This window comes from Neolamprologus multifasciatus, chromosome 18, assembly GCF_963576455.1.
Source record: "Neolamprologus multifasciatus chromosome 18, fNeoMul1.2, whole genome shotgun sequence".
Lineage (NCBI taxonomy): Eukaryota > Metazoa > Chordata > Actinopteri > Cichliformes > Cichlidae > Neolamprologus > Neolamprologus multifasciatus.
Window position 1 is genome coordinate 11,208,092 of NC_140456.1, and position 12,446 is coordinate 11,220,537.

General features: G+C 37.9%; 2 protein-coding genes across 3 annotated transcripts in view; both read left to right on the forward strand.

The window, feature by feature from the left end:
* The first annotated feature begins 547 nt into the window (after positions 1-547).
* On the forward strand, positions 548-9,114 carry ndufv2 (NADH:ubiquinone oxidoreductase core subunit V2). Its single transcript, XM_085140171.1, has 8 exons — positions 548-704; positions 3,532-3,585; positions 5,781-5,843; positions 6,276-6,392; positions 6,487-6,655; positions 7,081-7,190; positions 8,749-8,825; positions 8,918-9,114. Exons 1-8 carry the CDS (start codon positions 663-665, stop codon positions 9,009-9,011), a joined length of 726 nt encoding a protein of 241 aa, XP_084996297.1. The 5' UTR covers positions 548-662; the 3' UTR covers positions 9,012-9,114.
* Positions 9,115-9,614: 500 nt separating this feature from the next.
* ankrd12 (ankyrin repeat domain 12) overlaps positions 9,615-12,446 on the forward strand; it is a 39,647-nt gene continuing 36,815 nt past the window's right edge. The window contains exon 1 of one of the 2 annotated variants that reach the window (XM_085140114.1): positions 9,615-11,154. The gene's annotated coding sequence lies outside the window, so the exon portion shown is untranslated. The remainder of the gene's footprint in view (positions 11,155-12,446) is intronic. The other variant, XM_085140115.1, reaches the window with a different exon arrangement.

Sequence of the window (12,446 nt, forward strand, 5' to 3'; positions counted from 1 at the left end):
AACACCGTCTTCAAATACTGCAGGTCTCACCACAGTCTTTTTCATTCGTGCACATTGTGTTCTATTCTGACTATAATTCATTTTCCCTGGAGTGCATACCTCCACTTCTCCAGGCTTTTCCCACCTGCTACCAACTCTCACTACATCAGAATATACGAAGAATCCTGACCTCTGTCTGTCAACCTGTTCATCACCACAGTAAACAAAAAGAGGCTCAGAGAGATCCCAGACGTAATCCCACTAAATTTATATCAGTATTTTTACTGCAGTATGTTGTCTTTTTAATGATCACGTTTATTAAAGTAATATTAGATATTACTTAAAAGTTTGTTGTGAAGCATTTTGTATAATTTTGTTTGACCGTTTTTACTGCGTCCTTATTTCTTGTGCTCTGTTATTCTGTTATCATATTTTAAATTAAAATGTTCATTATATATTTGCATAATTTTATTTTTTGAATGTAGAATAAATTTTCGCAAGCATTCAACGTTGACTGACTTTGAGCTCCAACTTGAATCTGGGATCGATTAAGCGCAGAGACGTACAGACGTCACGTCGTGCGTCAGACAGTATGAATCGAACCTGAGCGCGCTTGTGTTGATGTCGGCTACCGCTGTCCCGTTCATTTCCTAACGCACCGGGACCAAACTTCAAGCGACAAGATGTTTCTGTCTGCTGCTGTTCGCTCTGCAGTGTCGCAGGCGGTACGGTTGTGATTTTTTATGGCTCTGGGGAAAGGTTTGGGTGCAATTTTCAATAACTTGGAGAAAAAAAATGCTATGACTCTTCACAAGGGCATGCAGTGGAGGCCGCTCAGCAAAATGACGTTGGGTAACACTAGCATGCTAGCTAAATTAGCTTTCTGCTGTCAAACTTTTAAAAGGCGATCGCTGGAAAAATGTGCAGCGAAAGGAAAACATAGCCACTAGAATGGGTTTTTAGCAGGCTCGTGTACATGCAATTGGCTTTAACTTCACCCTATATAACTGCTTGCATGGCTGCTGTAAATTCACAGTATGGGAAAACACAGCAATATTAATCACTTAATATTAATCTAGCTGGAAACTTGGATCAGATAACACTGTTTGCAATTTACATAAAACAATGATTTACGTAAAAGTGGCTCAGCACAAGAAGTTGTTTTGTGTATAATAACAGCTTGCAAACGCTTTAGATCCGTTAAATATCAATTATACTGCAAAGTTTCTACTAGTAAAGTAGTAAAACTACACATTTGTTACTGTACATGTACTTAAGCTATCTAAGGTATTCACTATGCAGAATGTCACATTTCACAGTCATACACATTACATCGTACTATCAGATCATAAATATTGATTATATAAGTATAATCACTCCAACATTGCAACTAGGGCTCATTTTAATTGTTTTGTATACATCTGTGCAGCTTAAACTTACGCATAATTTGTTACAAGATGTATATTTAATATTATGGTGATGTAGAATTGTTCCAGCTTAAGATTTCAAGAAAATTCAGTAGTACAAACGTAGTACAATTAATTTCTAAATATAGTGGACTAGAAATAGAAATCTATAGATTTGGGGTTATTTAGTTTTCATAACTTCTTTCGGACTAGTGGGAAATGTTAAAACATACACGAAGAGGTTTATTTTACACAACTTTACCCACCTTTACACTATTGTGTCATACTTTATGTATACTTTAGTTCCACTTCATCGCTTTAGAGGAAGATTTCTCAAAATATTTTTTTTCTCATACTAGAAAACAAAAATCTTGACTTTAGGCGCAAACTAGGGCTGGGCGATATATCGAGTTTTTTAAAAAAAATATCGATATATTTTCATACGAGATATAAGATGTGAAAATATCGTTTATATCGATATAGTATATGTTACGTTATAATTATACTTGTGGAGCCACAAGTTTGCCTGTCTTTTGTCCACTTTTGTCTCTACGCAATGTTACTCTGGCTCGCCTCTCTCCTTCACTGAACACAACTCCTCCTCCCCCATCGCTTCACCTGCAGGCAGCGACAAGATGGACACGGCAAATCTCTGTTAATGAGTTACTGCGCATCGCCCCGTGCGTGGGGCTGGACGGCGTCAACGTGTTAACGACCTAACCATCCCAAAGGGGCTGCATGGCCTAAAATCCTTTCATTTTCTCAAAAGTTGACAGCGCGCCTTATGTTTGAATTCTGGTTGTGCTTGATGACCGTGAACCGATTTTATGTGGTACACGGCGCTCAGCAATCTGTCAAAAATGTTTGAGTACGACTTTGGTAAGCTACGGAGCTGCAGAGTAATACGTACTGTGCTTCAACGTAATATTACCGTACTTTGTGTGTATAAAGACCATAAATGGCTCCTGTTCAGAGTCATGGTTATGAAGCGGATTTCAAACTCCAGGCTGTCAGTCACGCAGTAGAACTTGGGAATAGAGCAGCTGTGAAATCTGTGTCTTTATTATGCTCAGCATCTTTTAGTTTACATTTTGACTGCACAATTGTGAGCTTTTTGTTATGCACAAAAACAACATTGTTTTAGTTTTTTTTTATGGAGCATTATTAATTAATAAATGCTCATAATTTATTTTTGAGTAATTCTTTCATGTACACCTATGCTGTATATTAATAAAAGTGCCTGTGTGACATCTGGGAAACAGCTTTAACTAAGAACTCTCTTTTTGTTCTTACTTTATGGCTTAAAAAAAATCGAGATATATATCTTATATCGCCATCCAGCTAAAAAATATCGAGATATGAATTTTGGGTCATATGACCCAGCCCTAGCGCAAACCTTCCATTTTATTGCTGTATGTATTTTAAAGCTTTATTAATAATATAGTTGTGTACAAATCAAGGCAGGCGCAGCAGTCACTATAAAGTTTACCTTTTACATTGAGCCAGTCAGTCAACAATTACCTACAGTCTTTAGTCTTTGGGTCAATCTTTGGGTCATTGATGTGAGATTCATATTTTATTATGTCTAAGTGCATCAGTTCTGTTTAAAATATGACTTGAAGGAGTTTAATCCACAGACTAACATTTAAATAAAATAAATAAGAGGTTTAGAAAACTAACATGATCTTAAATCATAATGTTAATTTGACATCTGCAGTTTCACTCCTTCCAGTTCCTGGTTCATTTTAAACTTTAAACACTTCAAACTTTTTTACTCGAACACCTGTATTAACTTACTAAGGGCACACATATAATTTTAAAATGAAAGTTAAATTACATAGAAATTAAGTTAACGTTTACTTCAACATTATCCTAGTTTTACATAAAAACCTCATGTTTTTGGTTGCACCACCTGATATTTTTGGGTTTTAGTTATCGATGAACTAACACAACTTAAACTTGGGTCTTAGAGAATGAACTCCTGCAAGTCATGAATTGGATTTGTTATTTTTAACATATGTTATGCACTCAAAAGTATTGCATGTAAGTAACATGTTTACTGTAAGAAATGTTGGCATTTAAGATCAGTTTGAATTTAGCTCCATGACATCACTAGGTATTTTACCTGTTTTCTTCTGTTTTGCAGGCCAGGAGTCTGCATCAGTCTGCTGTGCGTGCTGGAGCTGGTGGCATTTTTGTGGTGAGTGGCACTTTCCGTTCCTCAGTGCACAAAATGTGTAGAAGGTGACAGACAAAAACAGACCGTGATGCTGTACGGGCTTTTTTTTTATACATTGTGTGAGCTCATCATGGTGGGTTACTATAGATCAGCAGCTCATGGAAAATTTTGTAAATTACAGCAACAATTTGTAGTCATTTCTAATATTATCTATATCTATATTGCTGCTAAGTTTAATTGTTACTGTTCAACGCAGTCAGTCTAGCTGTTATTATGTCACACTAACATTGTTTTTTTTAGTTACACTGGGGCAGAAGTTCACTTCTGCAATGTTTGTCTATTATTGGAAAATGAATTATTCATGTTAATACATTTTTAGAAGGGTTAAGAAAAAGATTTGCTGATGGGCTTCATAAAACAGGATTAAACAGCAACACCATATCAGCTTTCTTTACTTGGTGTATGCGTAAACAAATTTTCACAAGCATGGACTTTAATCACAAAACTTTTAGAAACTGTATTTATCCTCACCTTGTCTTATTTCAAAAGTGTATTCTGTCTTAGTGAGTGCTGCTCCAAAACCAGGGTTACATAGGTCACAGGAGAAGTGGGAGTCCCATTTGCATGTAACAATTGAGGCAGAACGATGGTCAGAATAATGTCAGAAATGTTTAAATGTAACCATTAATATCAGATACAGACTGACCCATTACAACATTCTCCATCAAACTTACATCACGCCACAAAAATTAAATAAATATAAACCAGAGTTTATAGAGCATTGAGGAGCGTTTTTGTTTTTGCACAAAGGTAAAGGCATTCTGGCATGAATTTTCCAACATTATGTCAAAGGTTTTAGAGCTACTCTTTCCATTAGATCAGTGGTTCTTAACCTTGTTGGAGGTACCAAATCCCACCAGTTTCATATGTGCATTCACTAAACCCCTCTTTAGTGAAAAATAAAATATGATTTTTTTCAAATTCAAGACATAGATATGTTTTTTACTGGTGCACAAAATGAGCCATGCATGTCATGGCGGAGGCTCTGCCAAACCCCTGAGACCGACTCACCAAACCCCTAGGGTTAGATCGAACCCAGGTTAAGAACCACTGCATTAGATCCTCAAATATGTTTGTTAGGGGATTTTAAAGGTTGGTACCCAATTACGAAAAAGGCCAACAGAAGTTTCTGGAACTGTCTCTATGCATTGTTAGAAAGTGCATAACCATTATGTGGAAGTCCGACTTCCAACTACCTATTTTTAGATGGATCTCAGAGATGTGTCCCACTTGAAAAGATCACCTACACGAGCAGAAACAGTTATAAAACCTTTGTTAAGATTTGGCAGCCTTACCTGGCCTATATGAACACTATACCAACTCCTTTATTGGACTGATAGGATTAAATGCAAAGGTTTTTAAAACTTATAAACCTACTGTCACCAGTGTCAAGTATTGTCCTTATGCTGTATTTTTGTTATCCTGATCTGTTTGGGTGGGTTTGGAGATGTGTTTTGTCCATGCTTCACTAACTTGAAAATTTTGCAAAAAAAAAAAGAAAGGCTCAGCCATTAATTGAAGACACAGCTCTGCAGTATGTTTGTGCAGGATTGATCCCAGTGGTATCTTTTTTCCGAAAGACCTTAATTTATCCAGGGAGGAGCCATTACAGCCACACGAAAACATCTTGTGATAGTTTTATGCAGTGGAAACTCTCCTTGGTTCCATAGTCCCCCGGTAGTAACGTTGTTTTTAACCTGTGCTTGATTTAAAAAAAAAAATGCTTATGACACTCTTCTTTAATTAATGCATTGGTTGGCTGCTTTAAATTAAAAAACAAAAAACATTAAATTTCTTCCCCCCTCAATTTTTTTTATTGCACAAAGGAGCTTTGCTGCTCACAAGGGGGCAGTGTGTGCAGAAGCAGAAATAATAGTTGTCTGTGTTGAGTCTGTTCTCTCGTTGGGTAGTAGCACCTGTTTCCCTCTGGGCTTACACGATGAACTGTTAATATTTTATCAGATACTGTTTGCAGCTCACAGATCTGTTACTCACGCATGAAAGTGGTAGCTGTTGAGGAAAAATTCAGCCTCAGTAGAAGCTTCACAAGATTTAATACATACACAGATAATTATATACCGAAGACGGTTATGTGTGTGTGTGTCTGTTATAAATAAAGTTTAATCTACTTTAATGTTATCCTTATTCTTTTTTAGCACAGAGATACTCCTGACAACAACCCTGACACACCTTTTGAGTTCACTGAGGAGAACAAGAAGGTGAGCCCCGCATTTGTGTTGAACAGTATTTTTCTAAGGATGCACTGATGTGGTTTTCATTACCAGTAATAGCAGATAATTGCAGGTATTGATTTTGTGTTATTGTACAGAAGCTGGAATTTCTTTTCAGAAATACCCAAGTTGATTGGCTTAGGATGTCTCTATCTTTATTTTGTAACTAATTTAGTAGTTATTTAATTGCCTCTCCACCTTACTGCACCAGACACAATGTATTTTCCTGGTATTTTTGTAGAAAAAAAGCTCAACGATAGATGGCCTACCTACTACTGTACAGTACACTACAATTATAGTATCATTTAATTCATGTACTTGAATTATATCACGACTATTTCACTGTATAAATTGGCCTTATTGTTAAAATAAAAATGGGAAATACAGTCATGGAAAAATATCTTTTTCTGTTCACTGTAGAGGATTGAGGCGATCACTTCAATGTACCCAGAAGGACACAAGCAAGCAGCCACCATCCCCGTGTTGGATTTGGCACAAAGGCAACATGGATGGCTCCCTATTTCTGCCATGAACAAGGCACAGTCATATTTTTAGTGTTTTCCAGCAGAGTGATGCTCGTCAAGCTTTTCTGATGATAACGAACACATTTGATATAAATTTCGTATTTCAGGTTGCAGAGGTGCTGGAAATCCCTCCAATGAGAGTATATGAAGTAGCAACGTTCTATACGATGTTCCTACGTAAGCCTGTGGGAAAATACTTCATTCAAATCTGCACGACAACACCCTGCATGCTCTGTAACTCAGAAAGCATCGTGGAGGCCATCCAAAACAAACTCGGTAAGAGTGCTTTTCCATTTTATGCTGAGAAACCAATGAAGAGATGAAAACAGATGAAAACAAACTTTTTTTTTTATTGTGTATGTTTGAGATAAACAGAGACTGAGAACAAATGTATAAATATACAGTTGCCATTGGTATTCAAACAATATCAAGCTGTAGCATCAAACAAGATTGAAATCAAGCAAGGAAACTGTCAACACACTTGAGCCTACGTTACATTTAATAGAGGACAACGTTTGTTCTTTAAGTCAACCATAGTGAAGTTTTACTTTTCTTTTTAACTCACATATGTGACTAACAGCTGTGGCACGTCAGGCTTTAGTGCTCAAGTTAAAAATATTTGTTGTTTTAGTAAGACAATCTGTAGAGTGTCAGATGAGACTAGCTGAATATGAAGCGTCTCTCCATTTGGTTCTCCACAGGTATCAAACTTGGGGAGACTACTCCAGACAAGATGTTCACTGTAATAGAGGTGGAATGCCTGGGTGCCTGTGTGAATGCTCCAATGGTTCAGATCAACGACAACTATTATGTGAGTGCTCGAGTCGTCTGTGCAGACGGCTTCCATACTGAACGTTTTAACTAAATTAACCAAATTAGATTAAAGCTCAAACGAGTTTCACAAAGAATGTGTACAGAGCACCGTTTCTGGAGTGCTCCTCTCATGTGGAAAACAGTGCAGGTGTGACACAGCCTGCAACATGGAAGACTCTAAAGGAAATTAAGAGCAGGGAGAAAAAAATAGAGAAATAATCAGCTATAACACGAGTGTTTTCTTATTCATTATATTAGTTTGGAAAAATATCAACTTCTTGAACCAAGTGTGATGTCAAAAGTTTTCTTTTTGGATTATTTTGTGGTTAAGCATGCGAAAATAATTCTACCATGGGAAATTTACTTATTGCAAGCCGAGCTTAAGTGAATTACCCAATTAAAGATGACTGTGAAGGAGGAATTCTCCGCAACACCTCAGCTTGCTGAGGTATCATCATTAGCGAGAAAAGGCACGATGTGTTAATACCAAGAGTACCTTGTGCTGAGGTTGGCATTTTCTTATGTGAATAATTAACACTCAAGCCATACACACAGCCTTTGGAGATTAGATTAATTCAGTCATCAATTACACATTTAGTTTTACTCAGGATGACACAGTTTGCAAATAAGAGCTTGAACTTGTGTCGGGTTGTTCAGGGGCTTCTAAATATGAAGGTAGAAGCAGCTTTGGAGCAGCACACAGGCAGTATTAATTAAGCAGACCACCCGATTCAGTCTTTGTACTTACGAACATTGTGAGATTTGAAAAAAAATGCCATAATGGTTTTGGGCAAGCCTATATCGTTCATTTTTCACACTATGGTTCAGCTCTGCAATATCATAAAGTAACTGTACTGGTTTGAACTTTACTGACAGTTAAAGTCAGAGTTATTATTGGCTATAGTTATTAGTGCCCGATACTAATGTTTAAAATAAGCTGAAGACGGTATATGTACATTTCCCCCCCCCCCCCCCGTTTATCCTTTTTCTGTTGTTGTTTACTTCCTCTTCTTGGTTTCCTCTTGCACCCAAACCAAAAAAAAATCTTCATTACAAAAATCCTTTCCTGTTTTAAAGTCGATTATCTGTCTGTTATGCTGTATACTTTATAGTCAGGGAAAACTGATATTATACAAGAGATACATATCAGCCACTGATGCCTATAAATATCACTGCAGATGTCAGTATTTTAGTTTTAGTGAACAAGGCTGATATTGGCTCATATTGGTAGGCTCATAGATCTTACTATTGATAAATTGGTGCTGCCCTGCATGTCCTAAAGATCAATAATAAGATATTTTGAAAGTTGGGAAAAGTTGCTGTTGGGTGAAATACAGTCACTGACTGACATGGTCAATCTGACATTGATGTAGTATTTATCCATTTATCAATTTAGAATAAATCATCATAATTTCCTTTGAATTACAAAGATAGTATTTAAAGTATTCCCCTGTCTTTAGAATATAATAGATCTTCTTACAGATTGGAGGATGTGAAAATCAAAACATGGACCATCAGATGACCAAAAGCTAAGCTGCTCTCATCCCTTATTCTAGGAGGACCTTACACCAAAGGATATTGAGGATATTATTGATGAGCTTAAGGCAGGCAGAGTCCCTCCACCAGGACCCAGGTACGTGCACAATTTGCATAATAGATTCTTATATAATTTTAAAGTCATATGTGAACTGATTGTAGATGAAGAGGTTTGTTCTTTTTCTATAGGAGTGGCCGATTCTCCTGTGAGCCTGCAGGCGGACTGACTTCCCTGACAGAGCCTCCTAAAGGACCAGGATTCGGTGTAAGATCGGACCTGTAGACATTTCTGGGCCACTGTCTGCTTGCTACAAAGGCAAGCTGTCAGTGAAACTGTTATGGTTAAGTCAGATATATTGTGTAAATAAATTGTTCCTGTACATGTTCTCAAGGTGTCAGTGTCTCACTTACATGGATTCCAACAAGGAAAACAAAACTGGAAACATGAAATGCAGGATTTGTAGCAGTTGTTATATTTCTAGATACTTCTAAGCAAAGCTGGCTAAAGGACTGGAATAGTAAAGCTTAATACGTCAACGTAGGCCTAAAGCTAAATATTTTGTGTGCATATTGTGATACTACATAAATAGTATGTATTTCTGCCTCAGTAAGTTATGTGACAGTTTCCACTGTCATTGCCACTTCAGTGATGGCCACCTATGGAAACCTTATGAAGGGTTTTTACTTAAGTATGAATCACATCCTTTGAACACTCAAATTCATTCAAATATGACATCTCAAAATTACAGCATAGCACATGCACAATATGATGCATATTGCATATGCATCATATTGTGCATGTGCACAATATGCATGTGCACATGCACATATTGTGCATGTGCAATATGCATATGATGCATATTGCATATGCATCTTGTTGCATATTCCTACCATGTATGCCCCTATGGAAAAATCATGTGATTAAAAGCTCACAGTACAAGCTAAAGCTATTAGATGTTTGTTGAAGTACTACACATGCTAAAACAAAAAGTATAAAGCCTTTTTAATTAACATTAGCTCTACCAAATTCATTTTGGTCCTTAATATTTTGTTCTGAATTTTACTGGATGTAAATATATTTTAGTGGACCAGTTTTAGATGTCTTTCAATTACTGTGGTTCAGTGACATTTAAATTGTTTATTCATAAAGAAAACCTTTGGTAAACAGTAAATACCACCAGATATGCTGCTACACATGGTGTAACAAATTATGATTAAATTGTAAAGTTATTTTACTACATGTTACCTCTTTAGTTCATTTCAAATGTGGTTTATTGACATTGTTTCATTATATTTGGTTCTGGACATACATTTAAGACATTAATAGAGACTACCTGATGGTTCTGACAGGAATAATATAAATATTCATCTAGTACATCTCCAATTAATATACTCCAAACTAGACTGTGGGTAGTATCATTGTGACTGACTTTATTAACAAAAGAACCACATATTGACCTTAAGATTCAGCCTGCTTAAATATCTTTAAAGTTGATTCATTCAAGACATTACATGATAAACACAGCCCCCTTAGCCTTGAACAACACTCCGCTTCCTACAACTGGTCCTGTCGTTTCATTTTCATCCCATCCCGAGGCCGTTTTCATGTCTAGCCGGTACCCCTCCCCCACTTTCCTCGTACCAATACGCTTTCAACCCAGCTCTTCTCTGCAACATATAACATTATGCACGGTGACGCATGCGCAATGCATGCAACATGATGCAAATGTCACTGCGCAACCAATTCTAAGCTGGCTCATACACTGAATTGGCGGGCTAATAGGTCGACTTAACCAGATCGGCTAATTACTGAAACTGCGGCCTAAAGTCCGCAGCCATGCTCACGACAAAGAAGGAAAACGCCATTCCTCTCTTAACCTCAGCCGTGATCTTCGAGAAAGTTCCCACTGACCGCAGCACAGCAGCGGAAAAGATGACGTCAAGTGCCCATTCCTGTTCTCTCTCTCCCTCTCTCTCCCTCCTTTCGGTTCAAATACACACGCTCAAAAGCCACTTTGAGGTGCTACACACGCCGCTAACGTACAACACGTCTCAGCAAAAAGCGTATTCTTAAAATTAAAGATGCGAATTTACTCACGGCTTCGGTTAAATGAAAGTTAAACCGTTTGACACATACCCATCTACAGTCTATCCAGCAGACGCAGACCTTATAAGCTCGGTGGTGCTCTGGTGGTCACATGATTTCTCCCTACCAATGAGAATGACGCTTGCATGTTTTGCTAGGTTTTTCTCCGAGAGGACGAGCGACGAACGGCTTGGATGTTTTCAAAACCAGCGATGAACGTCACACAGCCGTAGGCTACGGTTAACGTCCAGTATTTAGGAAATTAACTGTTAATATTGCGCAATAGTCACATATAGCGGAACCTGAATGAGTCGGTGGGAACGTGTAACCCCTTTTAAAGGTAAGCGCAAAACGAGGTTTCTTGTTTGACTGCCTCGGATCAGGATGGGTAAAAAAATCCTAGCAATCTGGCTAAGTTGTACTGCAAGCTGGCTAACGTTAAGCTAACTTGACGTAAACTGCGTGCGAAAATGGGAATGTTATGTGTTTGCGTGGGCTTGGTATAGTTGTGCGCCACGTGCGTTACACACATTGAGGACTTATTCTACGCTAACTGAAATTTCCACCCCAGTAACTGCCTTTAGTAGCTCGGTGCTTTCAAAACGAGGATACAGAGCGCTGATAGGAAAATGTCGGGGCGAAGCAGAGCGAGCTGGGTTAGCTTCAGACAGCCAGACAGCCAACGGGGCTGTGTAGGTCTGGGAACAAGCTCGCTAGCTAGCTTAGATTAAGCGCTGGGGAGGGGGATCGTTGTGAGGGCAGTAAAGGAGCTGCAGTGGGCTTTTGTCTCGGGCTGTGCTGTGCTCCCTGTGTTGACTGTTGCTGTTTAATCGCGAAACGTGAACTTGAATTTGCCTTGTCCTGGCCAAGCACTAGCATTAGACAACATATTTACTCGCAAGACGAATTTCACCGCCAGATTAATCAACTAACACCACAGCTCGTGTTTATTATCTATGTTCAAGTTGCGAATTTTAGCGCTCAACAACATTACTTTTTGATTATTGGAAGCACGAGCGGCATTAACGTTGGTGGGTGGTGGTTTCTGCAATGATCGAGCCAACGCCACTTCGTTTATTTACAACCAGCGTAGTTTGGCGGGACAGTAGCAGTCAATATGCTGTAAAATGTAGTTATGATTTGTAAATTCTCTCAAGGAACTAGCATAGCTATGAGAAATCCGGAGCTTGCGCCTCCCAGGCAGTGACTGTGACATCTTGGGGGTGTGTTGCCTGATACAAAAGCTGCCTGTCTTTACATGGCTATCTGTGCAGCAACCCGTCTGACTCAACCAAAACGTCAACCTGAAATTGAACATACGTTAAGTTAAAGAGTTTTATTGGATTGCAGCACTTCTACACTGTTAAATGAAGCTTTAAATTTTTTTTAGAATCAGTCCGAAATTGGGGCAGTATTTTTAAGTGACATCTGTCTCAAACAAAATACTGTGTATTCGTCTTATACTATTATATTGAATGCAGTATGTAGACAGTGTAATGGTCATATTGTAATGGTGTTTAATTAATCTGTTTTTCATACAGTTTAAAAAAAACAACAGTATTAAATGTAAAATATATTTTTTATGTCTTTGTTAAGGAACAGCACATGTAAATACAGTTAACTGGCCATTTT

Excerpts from the sequence above, each read along its gene's own strand:
- ndufv2 (XM_085140171.1), top strand. The coding sequence starts at position 663 with ATGTTTCTGTCTGCTGCTGTTCGCTCTGCAGTGTCGCAGGCG. Across the intron at positions 705-3,531 it reads GCTCTGCAGTGTCGCAGGCG|GCCAGGAGTCTGCATCAGTC; the intron begins GTACGGTTGTGA and ends TCTGTTTTGCAG. Across the intron at positions 8,826-8,917 it reads GTCCCTCCACCAGGACCCAG|GAGTGGCCGATTCTCCTGTG; the intron begins GTACGTGCACAA and ends CTTTTTCTATAG.